Genomic DNA, 25,558 nt, shown 5'->3' on the forward strand with positions numbered 1-25,558 from the left:
TATTCAATATTTGATACTTTCTCAGAATTAGCATTTCCTGGAGCTTTGATTACTTTATCGGATTTATCAGTTATTGTTTAATATTTTACTATTTTAATTCCCTGAGAACTTAGTGAAATGAGTACTTAGGAAAAGACATGAGTAGCATTTGATGTTGAGGAATGAAATTACAAATAGTTGGGTTTTCCATATAGGACATTAAGAAAGTGATGTGTCAATGACAAAATACAGGAGAGATTCCACATCTTTAGGCGAGAAAAAGACTGTGCCACTTTCTTGTACTTAAAGGTCGATGTGTGGTAGGGAGTGGTTGTTTTATAGAGTTCTTTGGTTAGAACTGAAAGGGAAGTGCTATGATTCATAGTGAGTTACTGTGCTGATGTGACTGAATTTTGAACTACATCTTCAGTATATTGTTGAGCACTTCTTTGCTGTTCTGCTCATTATCATTTCTGATTTGTTAATAGTGAAAAGTCATTAGGAAAGAAACCTACTAATTATTAACTACAGTAGCAGTTTTTCTGTGGATGTTATCAATGGAACAAGCTGCTTTGCATGGAGTATAGAATTAACATAGTGCTTAAGATGTTGCTGTTAAATTGTTTTCCCAGAGTATTTCTTGATTAGGGCAGAGAGAAGGTTCTCAGTATCTGCCTGAGTAAACAGTGAAGTTATATCAGTAGTGTAAATTGTGCAAAAGAGGCTTAAAGAATGAAAAGGGAAGTAGCAGATGGACAGGAGATGAAAAAAAAAATTAGAAGATGATTAAAAAATGAACCTGGGAAATTATGAGAAGGGAAAAAGTGGCCAAGACACTTGTTTCAGTCACAAAGTACCTAGATTTTATGCTTGTTTATCTATACCTTTCTGACCTCCACTGTATTTCAGTGTGAATACCCTTGTATTTTTATTAGTTTAGTCAAGATGGAAATAACTGCAGAAGGTAGACTCCTGCAATTTGGGAAGGAAACATACCTTGTTAACCTGGGAGGGGAACAGTATGTGTTTGTATTATTTGTTCTTGCAAAGAAAGTACATTACTAGAAAAAAAAAGTTTTATTAAAAACTTTAATTTTATTCTTACGATACTGGTTATGATTCTGAAGTCTATGGTGAAATACAAGAGGACTTTGTTTTGTGGCTCACGTCTTAAAAACTCAGAGAAACTGATACACAGCAGAATTGTGTTACATTTAATGGTGTTACCTGAATCACAAACCCTTGAAAAAATCCATTGTTTTGAAAAAATCCCATAGTAACGTCTGGTTTTAGTTTAAATTCTTTATTGTTATGTTAATGTTACTAGGAATTTTGCTTTAAAAAGCAATGAATGTGGTAGATTCCATTGTGAATAGAGGAAGATTTTTGTGTTTTTTGTTGTTGGTTTGGTTTGTTTTTTTTTCCTCAGAGTGTTATCTTTATCTGAAATAATGTTCCAGAGAAGATAGGAAGGCTCTAATTTACTGCCTTGTTAATTTTCTGTTAAGTATGTGGATCTGGTTTTATAATCCAGTTTCAAAAGTATTTACTGTGTTTGCAAGATATCTATGAAAGGAAAAAATTGTGACTTGTATATTCTTTCTCTTGAACACTAAAATATTCACAAGTGATACTGAAAAGAGAAGTTCACCTTAGAGTAGGAGTTTCTACAGAAAAATCCCCTAGTCTGTTGAACTGACAAAACCAAACAGCATATGGTGAATCAGTTAACAGATGAGCCTTCCAGTTCCATAACTGTTTACCTAGCCAGTCCCCAGTGATCTCATATTATAAAGTATGGAACAGTGTCTGCTCCCATTTAATGGGAAATGAATGTGCTCAGAGCAGTGTGGTGATTAATTGTGTTAATATTTGCAGCCTATCCCAAACAACAAAAGGCTAAGGATTCAGTTCAATAAAATTGAAAAGCTGATCGGAATACCTCTGTGTGGGTATTTTACTCTTGAGTGATTTAGAACAACAAATACTTGTTGACAATCTATATAGTACAGTTCTGTCTTTTGAGTTCCAATATCAACAAATGTGAGGTGTATGCCTTCATCTTAAATCTATCTGATGGAAGCTGATAATAGCACCAGAAAATACCTAGTGTTGTGTTAACTGTATGTTGCTACGTTAGGAATAAATTAGTTGACGCATCTTATCGGAGCTATGCAGAAGAAGGAGATTCTGTCTGGATCCCTATGCCTGTGCTTAAGGTTTAAGGTTCATGTTTACTAGAAGATCCAATATGTATTATTTTCAGTACCAAGTTCTTGTAGGTATTTTAATTATACCTATTGTGAGAAGTGATCTAAAAGTTAACGCCAGGATATGTTTGGTTTATTCCTGTGCTATAAGTTTTATTTTATGAGCTCATCTTTTACCCCAATTACTGTTTAGAAATAGTGCCATAAAATGTATTTTGTTTAAGGAACTGTTGACTTGAGTTTAATCTACATAACTTTCACTTTTATAAAATACATATTAGTAAAGTTATAAGGGATGTACCTTGCTCTCTGTTGAAACAGTGAAGTTCTGCTATTGATACTCAGTGCTTGGATTCTATATAGATATTTTCATACCATGTTTGTCCTAATTGTCAGAATGATAAACAGTATGATTCAACGTATATCGAACAGGTTTATTTTCTTTCTATTTATTCCACTGAGGTAAGGCTTAAATGTGCATCTTTAAATGTGAAACACACCAAGTTGACCTGTCTGCATGGAATTTGTGTACCCAACTTGTTAAACACTTCATGGTTTTTAAGTCAGTTAAAAATTGTATCAGTATGGTTTGCTGAGCAGATAAATACGAGGAAGTGATATTTGGATGACAGGGAAGTTGATACCGCGCTCTTCGCCTCCCCCGGCTGGCAGAAAGTACTTCTTTGTTTTAAATTTGTATCACTTGCTACCACAGTCATCTTGGCTTTTTGTGGAGTTCAGAGCTATGACGCTGTTATGGTTCTGAACTATAGTATAGTCTGTATTATAGACTCTTAAGTTACATGCAAACTAATAATTATTTTACTGTTTCAGTTCAGTTAAACTCAATAGTGCAGTGTAAGCTCTGTTTCATGGTAGTGCAACTGAACATGCTGTAATACAGCTTGTACATGTATGTGTAAGGGATAGAAATGTAACTTGATAAGCAGTGGCTGTATCCTGCAAAGCAGCGGATGCAGGTTTATTGCAACAAAAATGAGCAGCAACGATGGTGGAACTTGTTTTCTTCTGAATTTGCCATGTAGGCTATCTAGATGATCTGTAATAATACTCCATTTGCAAAACCTTCAGCATTCCCTTATTGTGTCCTCTGTACCTCTCTCCTTGTCATTATACCTCCGGGTAATAACCTCCTACCCTCAGGCAACCATTTTGCTTTCTAACATTGATACCACTCCCTTCTTTTCTTGAGCATGCTAAATTCACTCCCCTAGTGAATGGAGAAGAAAAAAGCAGTAGTGCTTACTCTGCTTGTTAGATACTATGCCAGACTGCCCAGAGCAGGAATTTAACCCTTCTATGAAGAAGCTGGCAGTAGGTAAGATCTCTCTCCTGTTTCTACAAATTTTTAGAAAAAAGATCCTTTAGAACATGAAAATAGATTGTCACATGCACAAGAACTGGAGAGTGTTGGGACTCCTTGATCATTCAGTCTCTTGTGGATGCATTTTTAATAAGATTGTGGAATAATCTATTATTTGTAGAGAGGCATTTAAAAGTTTTTAAAGTTTGTGGTAGTTTAACCAATGGATTGTTTAGTCATGCAGTAAAATTTTCACCTTGTATGTTGAGTATCAAACCCTGTAATAATCTTTTTAACTGAAGAATGAAATTAGATACACATTTTTTTCAAAAATAAAAATCTTGCAGCATTGTTTTCCAGGACAGATATTTTGTTCTTGCAGGTTTTCTGCAGGCTAACATTACTCATGCAGTAAATGTGCTGGTTTTGTACAGAACTGCTTCACATGAGTTTTCGCATGGCTATTGGTCATACAGTGAATTCTGCTGCTTATGATGTCTAACCTCCACTGCTTTAAACTCTGTGTTATTCCAGTGTTGCTGTAAAGAAGGGAATTTTTCCAGGTATTTCTTAAAATGAGCAACAGCTTCTCTAAGCGTTGTATAATAATATTTTTTTTACTGTGATGCATCATATCACACTTGCTTCATTCATGGTTAAAGTCTTCCTGCCTCCTTTTGCAAGTGATGTAACTAGGACTAAAATCTACTTATGCTTTTGTCTGTATATTAACAGCATCCAACCATTCCCAGAAGGCTCATGAAGTGCCTGCTTTTCTGGCTTGGCTATAGTGAAATTAAGACTTGATGTTTAGGGGAATTGACATAATTATGTCATTTCTATATACAAGGCAGGTGTGGTGCTGTCCCCATGTTAAAGTAGCAACTTTAAAAATAATTTTAAAGTAATGCTTGAGAACATATTTATATGATTTGTGATCTGCTATTGTCTTCGGCATAGTTATCTGAAAATGGTCTGTTGTGTGTTAATGTGGGAATTAAGCTTAAAGTAGAACTAATTGGAGAATTACAGTTTAATTTTACAGTTAAGCTTTGTTTCAAATGCAGATAAGACTCAGTAATTTAAAGATATCTATAAAAGACATATGTGAAAAAAAAAATCTGTGTTTTTTAAAAACAAATTTCCTCCCAGTTAAAAGTTTAATGAGATTAAGGGGCTATCTGAAAACTGGGTGGATTCTGATCTGGTTTTCACAGTAGGACTTCATAGTACGTATTTTATGTATGCTTGTATTCTACAAGCAGGTGTGTATGGTTAATGATACCTGCTTTTTATATATATATATATATATATATATATATATATGTGTGTGTGTGTGTTTATATTTTTCTCAAGTGGTGGTGGTAAGGAAGTCCATTCTGTTTGCTTGGGAAAGAGTACCTTACCTCTTTGCTAACTGGTAGGGAAAGATGTTGAATTAAAGCTGATACGTACCCACAGCAAACAGCCCTATTCCTTGCCAAGCACAATGTGAAGAGGCTGTGATGGGTAGCAGAGAGGAAGGATGCCTATAACCATCTTCTGGCTCCTACACACTATGTTGGTAGAACTTCCTGAGGAGGAATTTAGGCATTTAGGAAACTGCCTTCACTGTGGAGTGAGGCAGGCAGTGAGCCTGCAGTGGGAAGACAGAGTGGGAAGTTCCCCGAGAGAAACAGAAAGCAGACCCATAGGTGAACTTGTGGAGAATATAATTTTTCTTTACTAGGTTTGCATCCTGATACAGTGACGTAAGTACACTGTTGTAGTTCATATGAATGTGCCCATCCGTTAACTGAAGAATTCTGGAGGTGGTTCATAAGCTGGACAAATCGGAGCAGTTGTTGAGTTGCCCTCTGTGGCAATGTGTTCCTTTCCTCTCTTAACTTTGGTGTTTAGTGTCCCAGCTGTCAACTGTTTCAATCAGTTTGCTCTGCTGGTAATTACTTGCGCTGTTAAAATCTAATTGTTAGTCCAGCTGATACATTTAGTGGCATGGATGAACTGGAGTGCACAACTGTACTTCTAATGTCTTTCAGCTGATCTGCTGACCTCCAGATGTACAACTTGATTCTGTTGCAGTTCTGGCTGCTTATTCCAAAAGCAGTCACAAATGTTTCTACTCCTGTTCTGTCTGTGGTAGATTCCTGCCCCTTCCTGGAAAATAAATGTGTCTGTCACACCTGTGGAGTTGTTAGCTGCCAAGCAAGACATCCTCTCCTGCCAGACCTGACTTTCCATCGAAAGTTTCCAAAGCCATTCCCTTGCTGCTGGTCTGAGGAGATCTTGAAAGAGAAAAGCATAGACTTTGTATTTATTCCTCTTACTCAATTGTGGCTCCCCATTTTTAGCTTCACTTTTAGAAATCTGACTTGATGTATGTGTTACCTTAAAGCATGGCTAGATTTCTAACTGTTCAGTACTACTTCTGAGTTGTTTACTCACTTAATCATGCAAATATTTCTCTAATCATGGAAACTGGCTTTTTAAAATTAAAGTTGACAGTGGTATTGCTTTTTAAGAATATATATGTTTAACAGGCAAGTGGATTTTTCATACTGTGTTCATGCTATGAATTTATTAATTCTTTATTCCTTAGAGCTAAGTAGTCTTTCATCCAGCTAAAAGTAATTTTTTAATTCCCATTGTTTCCTTTTGCATATTAAACTCTTCAAGTCTGCATTTCTAGCAGAGTTTCTCACTTAAATTAACACCAGAGTCTATAATTTTTACAATCAAAATAGCTTCATGTCCTAAAGGTTGCCTACTAATTGTTTTCAGAAGTTTTTTAGAAATGTGTTCCTTTGCATATCTCCAAAAGACTAGTAGATTTTTGTCATATTATTCCTGACTGTACAGTCTATACTGAACTTTTGTTTTAATGAAATTATAAGTGAAGTACTGCTAATTTTATGTATATGCATCTGCAACTTTGGTTTTTTCATCTTAATCTCTTGAGTGCCTCTGCTTTATTTTGAGTGTAGCTATGGCTTTTGATGTTGCTGCTCTGAACCTTCTCATTGATGTTAATCTTTTAGTCTATAAAATGATTAGCCTTTAAGTTTGCTCACAGCCACATTTTTTTCCACTCTCTTAACTTTAATACATAAATTGTTTTCAGAGAGGAATGAGGTATAATTTGCAGGTTAGTCTGGAAGCTGCAATCCAGAACTTGTAGAAAGCAGAAAAGCAAGACACTTTCTATTTTGTTCTTGATAAACAGCTCTTTGTTAGTTTTTAGATGTAAAACTAACAGGATGTTTAAAAAAAACCCACCCTACTGTTTAGATGGAAGCTGTTCTTGTCTGCCTGTTAGGAAGAAGCATGTTGCAGTTGCAAGGAGAAAAGACAGAGCAGAAGACCGAGTTGACAATTATAAAAGCAAGCAGGCAGGCAGGGAGAGAAGTGATAACCAGCTCAGACGGTAAAATGGAAGAGATACTACCCTAGAATAGAAAATTAAGCAGGAATGCATGAAGATAGAGACAAAGGAAAAAACAAAAACAGTTAGACACTGATGAAGAGGTTTCAGAGATCAGAAAAACTGAAATGTATTGTCAGAGTAGTGTAATGTAGTCTAACTAAAATACAATTTTATTATCTAATTTGTCCTAAAAACAAGTAGGGAAAAGTATACACTGTAATGATAACTTCTCATTAATATATTTAAGTCTGAATATGGTTTCCATAATTTTTAACGTAGCACATCAAGAAGTTCTTTGCACAAACACTGGAAGTTTTTTTAAAAACAACTGAATTTACCTGGAGTCATCTAATTCATGTAAAATGTTGAATTGTTTGAACTTAATTCAAGGCCTTGATCTTTATTTTAAAAAGGGAAAAAGAAAAAAGCAAGCTGCATAATGTTTCATAGAAATACCTCAGATATTCCAGGAGACGAGTTTGATAAAATCTTAATATGTGAAGTAGTCATTTTATAATGTTTTGTAACTTAAAATATTTAACTTCTTGAAGAGTTGGGCCTTTTTGTCTTCTGCAGTACTGCTGATGCAGGAAGAAAGGACATTATGCAGAATTTACCCTATCATTTAAATTTATCCATAATTCAGGTACATTTGAGAAGCTCTCATGGGCTTTAATTGAGTAAACAAGAACTGCTGTGATCAATGTTGAGTTATATAATCACGCACATTTTCTCAGTTGGATTACTGTGGACTTGCAGTTATGTGGTTAAGTAATTTGTTGCTTTTCCTAAAGTGATAATAAAATCAAGCATTTCTGTCCACAAATGCGCTGGGGCTTTTCTGATTCCAAGTATTTTGTGGTTTTTTTTTCCCTGAACAAGACCTGATTTCTGCTTTTCTGTGCACTGAATGTTTTCTTTGTGGAATCAAATTAGAGCATAGTATGTATTTCCTTATACTGGACTGCATAAATGTTAAGAATTTAGAGAGCAAAATATGGGATTGAGTTTTTAATCTCCCACTCAGTGAATTGGAACTTTAGACTGGCGAAGCTATGAAGCGTGGAGAACGAAGAATTGGGTAAATAAACTAATCTTGTGCCAGTGCTTCAAAATTGCAAATAAGGTCTCTTTGGTAACTACAGACTAAAATTGTGGTGAGATAAAAGTATGGAAGTAATAATGTACAATTGAGTCAAAAGAGATTAAAATGATGGTAGCATAATTAATGCGGTGTCATGATTTCAAATAAAATGTTTTATTAAATATATTTTAAAGATATTGCAGATTTAATTACAGTAGTTGAGATAGGTTGCTTAACCTTGTGATTTTATGTAGTTTTAGGTTTAATGTGATTCTTAAGGCTTTCAACTGTTGTCTGATCATCAAAATGGAGGTCAGTGAATTGAAGGCTAACCAGCAATACAGCGTTAATACAGTTTATTGTGAAGGAATCATTTAGGAAAATTGAAAATTTTTGCAGAATTTGATACCACAGTCCTAGCTTTCAGTGCAAGTAGAAATGCTTTTTAAAGTTGATGAAAGATGGGAAATTAATCCTTTAATAATCTCAATCTGGTTTAATGCCTTTTATGTGAAACTCCCATATGAAACAGTGTCTGGACTAGGCATTAATAGCTTTAGGAAAACAAAGGGGTTGATATTCATGCTGTAGCATTCCTTCCGTGCTCATCCCTCTGAAGAGATCCTCTATGTTTTTCTTTTTATTGGTTCTTGAGGCTTGTTTGGAGAAAAAGCAGGTGTCTCAAAGAGGGGGAGAGCAAATCTTGTGTTTAACTCAGGAAGGGTTGTTTTGTCTTTGGTGCAGATTTCATTCAGCTTGACTCCTTGCTTTGATGCTTTGGCTGCTATTACTGAAAAGCTTCCTGGTATCTGCAAAACCTGATAAGTTTAGAACTGTATACCCGAAGTGTTTGTAATATTGATCTGTGGTGCCTGTAAATAATCTGGAAGTAGAATTTAGGGAGTTAGCATTTACTTTGGAATAGTCTATATTGACCTATTACAAACTTCTAGTGAAGTGTCAGATTTGTTTGTTTATAATGTAGAGACTTTGGACTACATTCCAGCTTTTGAGTGGGCAGTTTCTACTTAAGGCTACCATCCATTAGCTGATACTAAGCATTTTAATAGTAGTCAGCTGCAGTTTTAATGAAGTTTTTTTTACAAAAATTGCCTGCTCAACTGCTAAGGGGTGTGGGGAGTTACTAGACAAACAGCAATATATATTTGCCTTGGGATGTTGAGAACATACCTTGCTATCAAGGTAGCAGATAGCCAGATATTATAGGATGTGCTTGCTTTTTTTTTTTTTTTTAAATTGTCTTTTGCTGATCTTTAATGCAGTTTTCACATTTCTTTTAAAGGAGCCAGCCAAATTAATACAGTCATATATTTATTTCAAAATTCTAGGCTTAAATTTCATTGCAATTATTTGGTCCATTTTCTCCCCTGTACAATATCGCCTGTTTTTTTGTGCTCCCTCCCCCCCTTTTAGGATATCACTTGGCTTGGCTTGTATCTCAGTGCATTAATTTGATTTCCTTTGTAGCAGTGTGGAAGTTTTTCTGCTTGCGTTCCTGGATATGAAAAGGGAACTTTTTGCTTAAGAAGCTGAAAGGACCAGGAGTAAATTTGTGACTCACGACTAAAAGCCTTTCTGAAAAGACCATTCTTTTCTGCATATTCATCAATGTTGACTTTATCTTTTACTCATTTATCTCAGTATTGTTATTGAGCTGTGTAAAGTGATCGTTATGACTGCGGACTTTCATTATGTTTATAGAGAATTTGAAATATTGTGAAGCTGATATGTTTTCTTAATATATTTTCTTTATCTGTTAATGGAGAGCTCTGTTTTACAGTACATACATGACTATAGAGAATAAGAGACATCATCAGTATATCCAATTTAATCCAAGGAATCCATGTTTATGTGAGTTTATTATAGTTTTTTTAAATTTTAATTCAAAACTACAAATCATCTGTAGATTACTTTTTTTAAGACATACATACTTTAATCATTCATAAGCCAGTTTTCAAAAAATGCTTATGTACTACTTAAAGTATTTTTTGTATGTTTCATTCTATAATAGTGCATTATATAGTTGCTGACCAAAAAATGGCAGTGAACAAACTGATGTGAAGCTGTCTCACTCTTCAAAGTGGGAATATACTACTACTTTTTTTTTTCTAATTCCAGTAAATGTGGACCAATGGCCCACTAAATTAAGATTGCTCTTTCTTATCTAGGAGGTCATTAACGTAACCGTGAGTAGTTTCATAGATGTCAATAATGGTGGAGGAGCTGTACTAATGTAAAGGTCCACAGGGTGATGAGGATAGCTAATGGGTTTTAATTTTTCTGTTTCATGGGATTTATTCCATTCATGTGATTCTGTGTATGTTCTATGCATGTTCCTTGTATAGGGAGGGAACAAATTCTTTCTTTTCTTGAGGAGCTATGGGATAATCCTACAAAGCTGTCTTTGCACAGAGCATATGGTTTCTAGAATCAAATGAAGAGAAGTTGAGGAAAGGAGGAGTTTTTGGCACTTGGTCAGTGATTAAATACTTCAACAAAGTGTGAGGGGAGAATAGCATGTAATGTACTCACTTTTTCCCATTCCAGTTTCATATTAGTAGCAGAGAATTAATTTTGACCAATAGAGTCCTTTTTTTGTCTGAACAAAATATTTGGAAAGCTGTCCTCTCTGGTTACATGTTCAGAAACATAAGTGATGCGGTGTTCCGTAATGCTAATGAAACCTTAGCAGCAAATGAGAGCTTTGTGGACTAAAGAGCCTAAGTAGGACAGCAGAGGCTTTGTTCTGGTATGCGCTGAAGGAAGTCAGTTCTTAATGGTATTGGATGTTGGCTTCATGCCAAAAGCACGTTTTGAAAACTTCTTTTGGATGCCAGGTTAATGTTGTCAATTACAAAAATGAGTGGAATACAGAAAAGAAAGGCTTCTTGAGATTGAGGATGCATTTTATGCATATATGCATCCATAGTTTGACACTATAGTGTGGTAACCATCTCCTTTCCATGCACAAACAATTCAGATGCAACTTTTCTAAAAACAACAGCAGGAATATGGCTTTATTTGACAAAAGTTATTTAGTATGGAAATGTCCAGTTGGTGTAAAGTGAGCACATCAGAACAATATCAGATAAAGGCCATGGTTTCCCAAATACATTGAACTGTTGTCTTTAGTCCATCCTGTCTCTTGGCTGTTTTTATGGTTCCCTGGTGAAACAGATGGTCAGGGAAAGCGGTTGTGGTTTTGGTGGAGGGAGTAATGGAGAGGCAGGAGCACACGGCTGATAGTGGAACAGGATGGGTTTTCCTTGGCAGTATTTGTATGCCATTGGATTGAAGTGTTCAAGGCACTAATGGCCATGGTGTAGGATACTGAGCCCACAAGGCAAGATCTGAGAGCAATCTTAATCCCTTTATGTTCTTTTTTTGTCATTTTTGTTGGTTGTATATAGCTGTGTTGTCTTGGTATGTCTTTAGTGAATGCCATTTCCTTGAGTGCTAAGCCCTGCAGCATTTTATGGCATTTTAAAATTTAAATTATGATCATCCTAGTGCATGTTGAAATTTAACTTAAATTGCTACTACTAAAGGTTGACATAATTCATTAGGTTCAGGCAAGTTATTGAATCTGCAAGACACAGCTTCTGGTAAACACCCCTCACCATTTTTTCTGTAAGTTAAATAAACTTTGCCTTTAAATGTTTGGGGTTTTTTTGTTTTTGTTTTTTTTTTTAATTTACTGTGAAGTGTATTTGAATTCAGAATATACAGGACACAAACTTTGATGTTGCAGTTGCTTGTCTTTCTAGATTACTAAGTAACTGTTAAGAAAAATTCACTGTAAATGCTGCCATAAGCTGAAAATCCTTGATTTTTACACTGTGGCAGATTTTTAGCAAAATTTCAAGTATGTGCTAGACTAAAAATATTTGCTAGGCTGTATTTTTTACCTTTATTCATTCCTGTTTAACTCTGAACCCCATATTCCTACTTGTTTTTTGAACTCCTAACCAGTGTATCCTCCACCTGTTGATCAGTACAGAATACATTGAAGGATTAGTTTTGAAGTTGATCTGATGTATTTAAAATCTCCCAATTGTTTTTGGAAGCATGGTTTATTTTTTACTGTTTCTCTTCTTTGTGCCTTTGCTATAACTTTCTTAATGGCTAAGGACAGGTTTGCTTTCTTTGGAATCTCTGCTAGAGCTGATTGTGAACTGTGTGTATAGATTTGCTTTAATAAATGTTTTTCATATTCATACTACACCCAACTTAGTCATGCAGCTATAATTCTTTTTCTTTCAGTGGGTAGTTGTAAGAGTGGAAGTAATTTTTTGTATCCAATGAAATTACAACTTTTTGTGCTTTAAAACTGCCAAACACATCTCTTCTGTGGAATGGTCTTACTTACCTAACACTGATCTTTGGTTATGTTTTTGTTATCTTGGTGGAAAAGATCCACTTTTGAATTAAGGGATCTTTAGGGGGGAAAAAAAGACACATTTGCATTGTGAAAGTGATCAAAGACTGCATACAACTTAAAATGCAAATCTTTAGAGCTGTTTTTACAAAAAGAGGTAGATCTGTGCCTGCACTTACAGCTTACTATTCTGGTATATAGCTGTTATATACACACGTGACTGAATTAGAGCTTGAATAACTTCTACTCAAGTAGCAAGCATTCCCTTACAGAAATAATCATATATAACTTACATTGTTGGTTTTGGTGCTGCTGTGATTCTTAACTAATTCTGCATATTTTTGTTTCCTTTTGTTTTTAAAGGATCAGTTTGATAACTTGGACAAGCATACGCAGTGGGGCATTGACTTCTTGGAGAAATATGCAAAATTTGTAAAAGAAAGGATAGAAATTGAGCAAAACTATGCAAAACAACTGAGGTAAGGATTTTTTCTTTTTAAAAGAGTCTTAACAGTTACTCAATCACTGTATATGGTGGGCAAGTATGTAATGTGATTAATGACCATTTTTCATTTACAGAGTGAGTTAGATCACTAGTTCTTTCCATAACAGACAAGTTCTTATTTACCGGTCCAAACTAGAAAATTATCTTCAGGTCTGAGCTTACTTGCTTGTTTTTGCTTTCCTCCCTCCCTCTCTTACCACCCACCCTTCAAATCTTTGAACTAAAAAGGTTTAAGATTTAAATTTTAAGATTCCAACCAAAACAAAACCATCGCAATATTTTCCCCGTATCAGTGTGTTTGTCGCAAAGTGCATTATCCATATCTACATTTTTGTGTGTATAGTCATCCAGCTTCAAGCCTTTGCTACTAATTAATTTCTCCTGTTAAACTGGCAAGAGCCACACTACATTGTGTTAAGAAATCTGATTGAAATAATTGAGTAGAACTTAAGAAAGCAGCAGATCTTCATGTCCATAAAGCACGCCCTTTCTGTAGCTGGTCTTACCCCTTTGGGTGAGACTGTAACCCAACCACCCTTTGTCTTACCTCTCCAGTTTACTTTCCTTTGGTGCCAAGTGAAACTTCTTTTAGGTCCAATAGATGTGTCCCCATGGGGATCATACAAGAAGAGCAGCAGCAATGAAATCGCAGAGAAGCACATTCTTCAGAATAAAGTAGGATTGATTTTTACCAAAAGGTGCACACAGTGCTTGAAGAACAAGATTTAAAATAAGACAGTCCTGCGAACTTGGCCTTCACCACAGTCTTTGCAGTCTTGAATTCCTCTGGGGATTCAGCTGAAGCTGCTGCCTAGCCCTTGTCAGACTGAAACTGATAGCAGCTTCTCTCTGGTGTCTTCCATTGTCTCATCACTGGCAAACTAGAGTGTCACCAGATACAGAGTTGAGGAATCCTTCCTCATAAATGCAGTCATGAGGTTACAGCTGAGGGTGTGGATGTTCTCTGTCTAGGCTGCTCATTTCCTCTTTGATTTATCAGTTTCTTTTGATCCAGTCATGTATATTCACCTAACGTAATATCCTATTACATTACTGAAGGAATTTTTTTCTTAAAAGGAAGGAAATAAATACCACTTTTCCAAAGCTGGCATAGAAGAACATAGAGGTAAAGGAAAGTTTGAAGCATGCACAGCACTAGTTCATAGCCAAGTTTTGATTTGTTTTTAGTTTTCTGTTTAAAAATGGAAATGTGTTTTATTAGCATGGACCTATCCAGATCTTTACCTTAAATAGTATGAAGAAATTATATTTAAAGGTTTATTCCACAGCTAGCAAGGTGAGACACCACGTTACTACTTCAAGATTTGACTGAAAATAGGAAATCTTCTCTGTTCAACATTTTACTCTTTTGGGTAAAACTACTGATTTTTTTTCTCAAAGTGTCTTTCAAAAATGAAAGTTAAGTCAAGTACCCCTTCTGTCAGATGACTGGACTGACTGTCCGTGTGCAGTAAGTATGACAGTTTGGGAAGCACACGTCTTGCAGCACATGTGTTGTGCAGTGCATGCATGCACTTCCTGCCTGCTGCCAGTGAGGGTCTGGACAGCACACACACAAGAGAGTGACTGATTTTCTGCCAGTAGACCGGTTCATGAAGCTACTCTTTGATATTCTTGCCTGTGTATTCCTTGGAGGAGAATTTAATCTTAGTAAACTGTCTTGCGATAACAACTTGATTTCAGCCATCATTGTTTTTGAGGACACTCACTGTTTTTAATAAATATAAACCAGTCGTGAGGCCCCAGGCTAGGTTGAGGTCAAGCAACATGTTCACCTCCAGAATAGTTAACTGTCTTTCAGCTTGCGCCTGAGAAGTTCTGAGAGAGAAATATCTTGGGGTGGACTATGGTTCTGGTGAATTTTAATGCTGGCAGCATATGGCCTGTGAGATAGTAATATCTCTGATAGAAATTTCTGGTTTATCATCAATTTCCTTCTATAATGAAATACAATCTGAAAAATAGAGTTTCAAGAATCTCTTCATAATGCCTTTTATTATGCCCTTGTTTAGTAGATGTATAAACAGTACGGTGAGTGGTCACGTTTTGGTAGTTCTGTGGCTCTCTTTAGTACTTGGATGGGAGACAAAAACAACTTTACTGAAGGAGATAATGTTAGTGATGTACTGTGGTATTTGGGGTTTTTTTTCTGTCTTGGTTTCTGTGTGGGCCATGAACATTCTGTTGGTTGTTGATGGATCTTACTCTCATAGACTTAAACCCAAGGATGAAAACTTGAGTGAATTTTTCATAAGTTTTCACAAATGAGAGTCTGTGTCCTGGCAGAAATTCATACTCACTTTTTGTATACCCTTGCATTTTGATGATTTTTTTTTTTTTTTTTTTATACTGTCACAATTAGTGGTAAGACTTTCCCAGGTGCAACAACTGTTCTAAGTCTTCTAGGAGATGACCAGTGATGCATGTACAGCATATGAGGAATTGCTTGTGTGACCTCACTATATTCTTACTGTATGTAGTTATTGCAGTTTATGGTCGCTGAGTAATTCCAGAAGTGAGAACTGTGTAACTAATGCTGGTTTTAGGTTGTAAGTCATTCCTTGTTATTCTTATTTGATAGGCAGTTCTTGATACTGAGGAAAAATCTAAGAAAAATAGAAACCATTGAGGAATCCTCGAATGTCTATGGAGAAAATGGTCTAGAGAGCCTGTCTTTTCTTTGTCTGCGATATACTTTGTTCCGAAAAAAGGCAACTATGAATTTTTTTTTTTTTTTTTTTTTTTTTTTAGCTAGCTTAAAGGAAAATGTAAAGTTTTGTGTAGCTTAGGTCTTGACTAATATATTGTGGTACCCCAAGGACTGTGAAGGTTGTTACAGGCTGTTACTGAGTTACAGGGATGTGAGTCAGGACAAACATAGTTCAATATACATTGTAGATTAATGCATTTCATTTTAATTATGTGACTGTTTAATTTGTTCATATTTTATAATTGGAAAAAATATAGTTAGTATGTGTCAAGTTACTGGGCTCTTGTCTGAATTTTGTAATTGAATTTTCAGATGTTGTTTTTGATCAGTACTGTTGCTTAAAAGGGGCAAGGTTAAAGTCTGTTTTGTTTGCTTCCACATCATTGGACACAAAATAATTCTGGAGGTTCACTCCCTTTTTGTTCTGTCTGAAGCATTGTAACACTTGAGAAGACAGATGAATTCTATTTCCTGTGATGTTAGGCAGTAATACAAGTTATACTTGCAGTTATAGATGAAAATACCATATGGGATAAGATTTCTAGATTTCTGAATTTGGTTGGTTTCTTTATTATCAGTTTAAAGAAAATAGTGATGGCTGTTCCTGAACTACTTGAGTGTTTCCCTTAAAAAAATGTATGGTGTGAGCTCTGGAGATGTCTAGTTAATCTGGGCAAATGTATTTTTCATGTTCCTTCTGCATACTACTGTGTATGTGTGGTTTTTTTCTAAATACCATATGAATATATGCCTATGTCTAGTCAAATTGAGACGTAGTTACTGCGTTTTTATATGCAGAATCCTGGAAATGTTAATTAAAATGGGTGTAAGCTCAGATGTGAAGTTTGGGACACAAGTTATGACCATATGTGTTCATTTCTTAAATCTCTCTTCCTTTGATTGGAGCTGAGAATTTACACTGTTGATTATTCAAATATGGATGTGGCAAGTTTTTTTTAATAGTGATGTATCTCCAAGCTAAAACATACAAATTCTTGATGGTTCCAAGGACATTTAGCTATGTAAACTCAAATTCCGTGTGACAATTTTTTAAGCTTCATCTCTTCAGTTAAAACTTTTTTCTGATGACATGTTACTAAATACAGTTTATTGTCATTGTTCTCACTCAGTCTGTAATATTGATATGCAGTCACTGAAGCCATCAGAACCCTGTTGAAACTATTACTTATAAATATGAAAAGCTTTGAAGTACTTACTGCATCTTTTTAGTACCTTATGAAAGTAGACTTCAAAGTTTGTTCCCAGGCTCGTTTGTAGTATGATGTAGAGGCGTAGAGGTTTAGTATAAGCAGGTGCTCCAGTACATGAGCTGCTGCCTTAATATGAATTCTACTGTATTGATGGCTGCTGCTCCCGTTCTTTACATTCAGTATTACTTGACTGTAGTCAAGTCTACACTCCGTAGACTGTAGTCTACAGTCTGCTTGACTGTAGAATATGTAGTTTTGAGTTGATAAACACAATTTTTGTACAAATGTCTATAGAATTTTATAGTTATGTACATAAAACATCTACATAAATAATTTTAATTTATTATCTAGGGTGCTTTTTGAAACTTCTGGCTACATGACTGAGGTACTACTTCTCTTAAAAACTGGTAATATTGTCCAGACTGCTTTCTCACTGGTGTTGACCTGAGACCAGTTTATACTGAGAAACCAGAGATGGATAAAATAACAGGAGCAGCACAACTGGATGTGGTTAGTCCTGTATGAAATCTGCTTTAGGTGTCTGTAAGACCGTACATGGTAGAAGTTGTCTAAATTGTACTTCCAGAGAGGATTGAAGTGTCATCAATCTGTACTTTTCTAAGGAAGTACAGAGCCAACTTATCTCATAGATTTGGTTCAGTTCTGATGGTCTGCAGTTACTACTGCAGTTTTCTTCTAAACTAGTCCAGATCCATATTTGGATCCTGAGAATTAGAGACACATTTAGATAAAAATGTTAAAGAATATTATGACTCTTTAAAATGTCAACTGGTTCTTTGAAATAATGTTTCACTCTTCAGATCCACACTCAGCTGCTTGTCAACCTGCATTTTTTCAAAACTTTAAATCTATCTTTTTTTGAAGTGTTGGTGTTCACTTCTTGGGAAAGCCATTTATGCTTCATTGTTCACATGAACATTGGCTTTTTCTTAGAACTTCAAATTCTGCATATGCTTGTAGTTTCATATTTATTTACTTTGGTTATTGTACCTTATGCTGTTATTGAACCTTAAATCCCGATCACAGTGTCTCAAGACTGCATGTTCTTGTGATCCTAAGGTAGCCAAGATGGACTAATGAAACTTGCTTTTATTAGGAGAAAGGATTATATATTATTTTTGTCTTCCTAGAAATAGTAAACAGTTGCATTAAAAAATTAAACCTAAACAGAAATCAGCACGCTAGAAAATAATTTGTATTTGTGGCCCTTCTCTCCTGCTGCTTTAAACAGTATGTATTTTAGTGAGTGTTTTTTCTCATTTTTAACACCTCTGAAAATCTTTCCTTGAAGAGGCTCCTGGGTGGTTGCTTAGCTACAGGATTGTATCCTTTTGAAATAAGATTTTGTTCCGTTGAATTTTCTCTTACTCCTCTTTTTTTTTTCCTGTAGCATTGTAGGTGTAAATTGCTTTCTATAGTTCACTGCTTTGCTGCTTTTTGGGAAACTGTTTTAGGCTATATTAATAATTAGTTTAATAAATCAACAGCCAGTTGTCTCAATTACTACTGAACAGACAGATGGAAGAATTCTATCCGCTGGCCAATTAAAGGACAACTATTAAAGCAGCTCTGCTACATTTGCCTTGTTTTATATTTAATTTAATTCTTTGGGTGAATGGTGTCTTGGTTTTGACCAGGAATGGTAAAACAGTTTCACTACAAATTATCATCCCTTTACACAATACAGAAGTTTAAATGAAGTCTATTTTATACCAGTTAAAAACCAGAAGCATTCTTTGCATAATCCAGGTCCACCTCAAGAAGTCTTCCTTTGCAAGCTCAAGGCAAACACTCTGTCTCGTGAACAAAATTATTTGGTTGTGTGCACTTGTTTTGTTGTTTTTTGGGTTTTTTTTTTTAATTCTTAAATGAAAGGTATGATTATTTAGAAATGTGCAGGAAAAAAAATTGCCAGCATTGTGTTGCTTCTGTTTGTTGTAAAGCAAATAATTGACATGCTTTATTTTCTGCTGAGATATTAATTCACACTTAAAAATGTTATTCTGATAGTTTAAATGAGAGATGTCATTAACAGGCAATCTGGTCCACAGTTTGAACATTACTAGCAAGATTTTGATGAAGTGGTTCTAATGTTTGGAAAACAAGAGAATTTTTGTGAGGATGGACATTGGTATTTTAATACTGGTCTATTTAATTTGAATAGTAGATATCTCTTTAAATACTGTTTGCTGCTTTTAAAAATAGCAACTGAGATATTTTGCTGCTTTGACCTCAAAAAGCACAAAGGTTGAGAGTCAGTAATTTGAGGAAAATCCTGTGTCTTACCTGTTTTGTACAAAAAAGGATTGTTCATTTGCTTTAAAATTATATACTCTCACAGGGAAAGGAAAAGAACTGCAGTAGAGTTATCATTCCAAATTTTCTGTTTCGTGGAAAAACACAACAATTTAGAAAATTGCTAGAATAAAAAATGCCACCAATTAAAGGTATGAACATCCAATAAATGCAAATGAGAAGGAAATAATGGATATTTTTTTAAAAATGTATCTTTTTGAATTTCAAGAATTTTAATAAACCTCATTGCTATCAGAAAAACAGTATTGTAAGTCAAGGCAGAATGCTGTGCTGGAAAAGTTGTGTACTCAGAAGTTTAAAGCAAGGGTTGATGTACAGGAAGATAAGAATTGAAAAAATGAGTGAACATTTTCTTGTCTTACTCTTCCTGTCTGTAAAATTGTGTGACTTCATGTTCATCACGGGATTTGTGATATTTGTGGCAATATACGTAAATGAAAATATTTTGCAGTTATTTGTGTAAGTAGCGCATGCCTGTGTTATTTATGCTCTAGGGTAGAGTAGGTGATATGGTATGTATGTTTCTTAAGATGCTATTTCTGTCTTGTATTATAAGCAAATGAATTCATACCACCATTCTCAGAAATTGGACTGTGATACTGTATAAAGTGCTGGTTCCATGGATTCTTTTAGAGATTTTTCTTGGTGTCTAAAGACCTGATGCTTACAACACAGGTGGTAGGGTAAATTGTAACATATTTCCTGAAAAGAGATTACCTCTTCTCTTCTGGAAATACCCTTACTGAAGATTTGGTGATAACTGTGGTTAAAACCTTTGACCTGAATGTGCACTCAAAGCTTAATTCAGACATGGAGCTTTGTGCTCATGGGTATAGCACAGAGTGTGTGCTGTCTATATGGATCACACATTTGCTTTTTTCTTGTCTGATAGCTTGTTTTGCTTGTGTGAAAAGGATGTTAAATTAAGGACTCATTATTTTATGTCTAGTCACTGCGCAATAGGGGTTTTAAAAAACTTTATATTGTTCCAGGTCAAAGTGACTTAAAACTTTGAAAATGTCATAGATACCTGCCTCATATTATCTAAAGGACCTTTGTAAGATGACAGAGTGAGTAGGTCTCTTCCTTGTAGTCATTAAAAAGAAATAGTTTGCTTTTGCAGTTTTCTATGTTTATGTCTTCTCAAAAGAGACTCTAAAATAGCATCTTTTTTTCATTCTTCCTTAATAGAAATCTGGTTAAGAAGTACTGTCCTAAACGTTCACCCAAAGATGAGGAACCCAGGTAAAAATGTGCATTTTGAATTCTATGTATAAGAAATGAGGACTACAGTATACTCTGTCCCTTCACAGATTTTTTTTTTTCTTTTTTTAAGATAAAGTATTTAATCAGCTAAGACAACAAAAGAATTGTGCTTGGCTTCTTACAGTTCTGCTGTAATTCTTAAGCATGAAACCTGACTTTACTTCTATTTGTATTTTAAAGTAGTAAACATGACAGGTTGTACTTGCTCTGTTCCAAATTAATCTTTAGCTAGCTGAAAGTTTGTCTTGAGTGTACACAAAATTGTCATGTTTTTGGCAAGAAGAGCTCCTAAACTGCGGACTTGCTTCGACTCCAGAGATAAAATAGTGACTGTCTAACTGTGGAGGCACAATTTGTGCTAAACAACTTTGTGATTACTTATAAGAGGTTCTTGTTTTGCTGTCCGTAGCCATAGCCATTTTAAAATTTATTTAGAAAAACACAATACTTTTTTTTTTTTTTTTTTTTTTTTTTTGTCTTTCGGGATAATTCTTACAAAGAAAGAAAGTGGGGAGATTTCAGGTTGCAGCCAGAGCACATGCTGTGCACAGAGTGCCTGAGAATTCACACTAGGATTTTCTCTAGCTCTTTTGACTGTTTGAAGATCCTGGACCACAGGGAATGGGATTTCTAGTGCTAGGGTAGCATCTGAATTCCCCAGAGCCAAGCCTATGGAGATGGCAGTATTCCACATTTAAGAGAGAAAGATGTAAATTTTAATGTGGTGCCTGTTTTTTTTTTTTCTTTCTTCCCTTCCACACACACTTTCTACCCTTTGCCCCTCCTCTTCCCCCCTTTTTAGTGCCAGCCATAGTGGCACCTTACTTCCAGCCAAGAGGTGGGCAGGCAAACAGGCAGCTGTCTCCAGAGCTGATAGCAAACTTGTTCTGTAGATCATCCATCGGGATGCATATGAGTGGTATGATTGGCATGTTCCACCCTCGAGACTACCAAGCACATCATCTCTGCAGCAAGTTCAGCCTCCGAGCCTAGGGACGTATGTATCCGTTCCCAAGCTCAGGCCTCTCAGTTGGCAGCTTAGGACATACCACTATACTACAGGGCTTTCCAGGTAGTATTTTTCTTCTTTCTTTTCTATCCACAAAAATCCATATTCTTATAAAATGTATTTGAAGAGACATTGCAACATATAGTACATGCTAGGCTAAATGTAGGCTTTCCCAATTTGCATTTCTACTCCAATTAGCATTAAGATAAGGTTTATTGTAATATAAGTATGATTTTTTTTTTATTTAACCAGGAGTACAGACTTACTAAAAGAAGTCCATTTAAAAAAAAACTGTCTCACTTTTTGTTTATCTATGTCTTTGTGTGTGTGCTTTCTGTCAGGTTTACTTCATGTATTGCCTTTTTTAACATCCTTAATGAGTTGAATGACTACGCAGGACAACGAGAAGTAGTTGCAGAAGAAATGGGACACAGAGTGTATGGAGAATTGATGAGATACTCTCATGATCTAAAAACTGAGAGAAAAATGGTAATTTCTGTATTTTGATTTGATAATAGGATATCGAAATGGATATGTTTTTTTTAACAACATGATGCATTTGTTTACCCAGTTCATTGAACTTGGCAGTAAAATGGGTTTTTAATACATTTATAAAGCACATACTTAAAGTTATTCTGGTTTTTTATGTACTGTTTTACTAGTTATTAAACCTAAAAATTATTATCTTGGAAGACAGTGCTTGGTAGTAGCTTTTTGATCAGTGTAATTTTCATCTGTGGTACTGATTTTACATGATTAGTAATGTCTTCCAAAGAGTACTGGTAACTTGTGGGAGATACTGCACATCATAGGGTGTCAACTAGAGCAGGAACTAACTAATAGTAGTAGTACTAAAAAGATACGTGAATTAAACTTATTTGTGGTGTTTTTAGCATCTTCAGGAAGGGCGAAAGGCTCAACAGTATCTGGACATGTGCTGGAAACAGATGGATAATGTGAGTTTGTGTTTAGGGGTGTTTTTTTCTGTCAAACTTAATAATACAGTCTATAAATGAAACAGTTGTCATCTGTCTGGCTTAGACTTTAATATTTGGCTTTATTACTGAATGTCCAAATCAGAGTTTGTAACATCCGAAATTCAGTTCAATGTATTTGTAGTTCCCTGTTTAAAAAAAATCTCCTTTAAACAGCTTCTGTGTGTATGTTTGAGTGAAGCCTTGGCTTTTATCCAGTGCAAAGGAATCTGTTTTTAACATGGGTACAGACATCTTTGGTTGCTTCTCTGTGGGCTAATTTTTGTTTAGAGACTAATTAACAATGAAAATTTATTTATATGAAGATTAAATCTTAAGTCACTCTGTGACTTGAGTTTGAGGGCTCAGCACATAACATCTATTCAAGAATACTACTATAGACTCTTATATTTTCAGGTGGTAGAATTTCTTTTTTAACAGAAATGTAGGAAGTTAATGTCACTAGAACAGATTATAAACTAATTTTTCTTGAGACACATGCTTTTGAAGATGAGAAAACATAAAATTCAGCCAAGTGTGACAAGATGTATTCTGATACTCTGTTGGTTTTGTGTCTTAGAAATTTATTATATCTTTGATCCAGATTGTTGTGAAGAATACCAGAGAGGTGAATTTCTATTTTATTGTGGACCCGGATCAGCAATGTCTTCCTTCAGTGTCATGTCAAAATGAGTTTAATTCATGGTCAGAGATTCAGAGTAGAAGCAGATGTGGTAGTTTTAGATGCTGTCACCCTTCACCAAGATAATTTCCGGAGTTCACCTCAAACAATCAAGTAAATGCACTGTATTTACTTGAGTGCAAAGTCAATCTTTTAAATGCATACAGCTTTTAAGGGACACATTAACCTCAGTGGCCTGACTTTTGCATTGGAGCAGGAGAGCAGTGCTCACAGAGTCTCTGTTGCCAGTTTGTCTCTAGAGATAGTCACTTCTTGAGCTGCAACAGTTTTTCCTACAGCAGTTGTCTTGACAACAGCCATATATATTGAACCTCAAGTACATTGAATACTGTTGTCTGTGCTGCTTATGGCTATGCCAGTTGTTATGAATACTGATGATACTGGATGGATGTGCTGCAATCTTGTAATGTAGATTGTATTATTAATGCAATTATTAAAAAAAAACCAACAAAACCAAAAAATCCTCAGGATAACTTTAAAATAATTTACTTGAATTTATTCAATTAAAATTGATCACCAAAGAAGGGAACTTCACAGTTTACTCCTACAAGTCCAGGTTTGTCTTCTACCCCTTAACTTTTATTTGGGTTATTGAAATCTGGCTAGAAAGAGAGCGTGTCTGTTTATCATTAACTGTGAATCTTCGCAGTAGGTTATTTTGTATTTTGATTATCTGATATTTTAATACTATAATTACAGTTGTTTCCTTGCTGGTACTTCAAGGAAGTATGTTTTAAATAGAAAAGTTTAAAATTTTTGAGACTTCACTGCTGTGAGAACAGTGTATTTATTTACAGGTACTTAGTGAATTTAAGATATTTAAATGCAAGCTTTGATATTTAGAATTCAAAATTACTGTACAAAACCAAAAGGGGATAGTGGCTGTTGAAGCAGTAAGTTTGTGGCTTTTGTAGAGCAAAAAGAAATTTGAGAGAGAATGCAGAGAGGCGGAGAAGGCACAGCAAAGCTACGAAAGACTGGACAACGACACTAATGCAACAAAGGCAGATGTTGAGAAGGTAAGAGTGGTACCATTTCTTTACTTTATTACAAAAAATTCTTGCATGTTTATCATCAGTACTAGAACAACATTATTTGAGTGTATGAAATCATGTATAAAATATGCTTGCTTATGTACAAAATTGAAGTTAGAGTAAAATAGTAAAATACAAGACGGTACAGAGAAGGGTGTATGCTGCATTAGTCTGGGGATGATGCTGTGATATGATGACTATCTTCCTTAAACAGGCATGCTCACTGGTTTTGGTACCTTGTGGTGTATATGTTCAGTCACTTCTATGTTTTTTTAGGATATGCATTTAGTGATGTGGCTAAGGGAGGCGAAGTCATCGTTGCTCTCTTTGTATATAACCAGTTAGGGCTGTAGTATACATGAAGTCTCACGTTCTTTTTATTTCAATTATAAGGATATCAGTTTTGATGATTTGTGATTAGTGTTTTTGCATAGTTGGTAAAATGAATTAAAATAATCCTGTATGTCATTGAAAAGCACAAGACATGTTTGATCTGATAACACTTTCCTACTAGGCTAAGCAACAGTTAAACCTGCGCACACATATGGCTGATGAAAACAAAAATGAATATGCTGCACAACTACAGAATTTTAATGGGGAACAGCACAAACACTACTACATTGTCATTCCTCAGATTTATAAGGTAAATTAATTCACAGAGAAAGTATGTCTGATCTTCTAAGGGAGAAGTAGATTTTAAAATTTAAAACTTTGGGAAGTGGATAATTTTACCAAGAAATTAGCATAATCTTGATACAAGCTGTGTTTTATCATGAGACAGTAATTATGCTTAGACTTGTAATGAAAATATTTCATTGCATTTTCTGTGAAGATTTTATATTTTATAGACTACTTAAATATTGTTGAAGAGATAGGGCAAAATGAACATTTGAGACATGGGTGAAGAAGAAATATTTAAAACAATCATTCTAATAAGTTTTGATTTCTAGTTCTCTTGACATTTGTGTGTGTGAATGCTTTGACTCTGGCAGAGATGGAGGAAAGCATTATAGTTAATGGTGGCTATGTAGCTTAACATATTTCATGTACAGGTATAAAATGTGGGTGGATTGGAGACAGAAGCACTCCCCCAACCCTGAACTGGTTATTGCTTCATCAGTATTACTAGCAATCCACAGAACTCTCTAAAATAATAAAAAAGTTAAAGGTCAAATTAGATCAATACTCTGCATCTGAAAAGGGGATTTCTCAAGGTGCTTCACAAAACTGTTAAATTGTGGGTTGATTTAAGATTTTTTTTAAAAACAGACTTTGCAAAACTAGTTTAAAGTAAAATAGTTGTGGGGCATCAGGTGAGGGAGGGTTCAGAAGTGTATTGACACATATATTCAGCCATTTGGGAGAATA

General features: G+C 35.1%; 1 protein-coding gene across 1 annotated transcript in view; it reads left to right on the plus strand.

Annotated features, from left to right (window-relative positions):
• Positions 1 to 7,992: 7,992 nt before the first annotated feature.
• FNBP1L (formin binding protein 1 like) overlaps positions 7,993 to 25,558 on the plus strand; it is a 32,734-nt gene continuing 15,168 nt past the window's right edge. The window contains exons 1-8 of the mRNA XM_026853933.1: positions 7,993 to 8,018; positions 11,453 to 11,465; positions 12,784 to 12,899; positions 20,396 to 20,449; positions 21,821 to 21,968; positions 22,373 to 22,435; positions 24,071 to 24,175; positions 24,705 to 24,833. Coding sequence (XP_026709734.1) covers positions 7,993 to 8,018; positions 11,453 to 11,465; positions 12,784 to 12,899; positions 20,396 to 20,449; positions 21,821 to 21,968; positions 22,373 to 22,435; positions 24,071 to 24,175; positions 24,705 to 24,833 — 654 coding nt within the window. The remainder of the gene's footprint in view (positions 8,019 to 11,452; positions 11,466 to 12,783; positions 12,900 to 20,395; positions 20,450 to 21,820; positions 21,969 to 22,372; positions 22,436 to 24,070; positions 24,176 to 24,704; positions 24,834 to 25,558) is intronic.

This window comes from Athene cunicularia (assembly GCF_003259725.1).
Source record: "Athene cunicularia isolate RWA chromosome 8 unlocalized genomic scaffold, athCun1 chr8_part1, whole genome shotgun sequence".
Taxonomy (NCBI): Eukaryota; Metazoa; Chordata; class Aves; order Strigiformes; family Strigidae; genus Athene; species Athene cunicularia.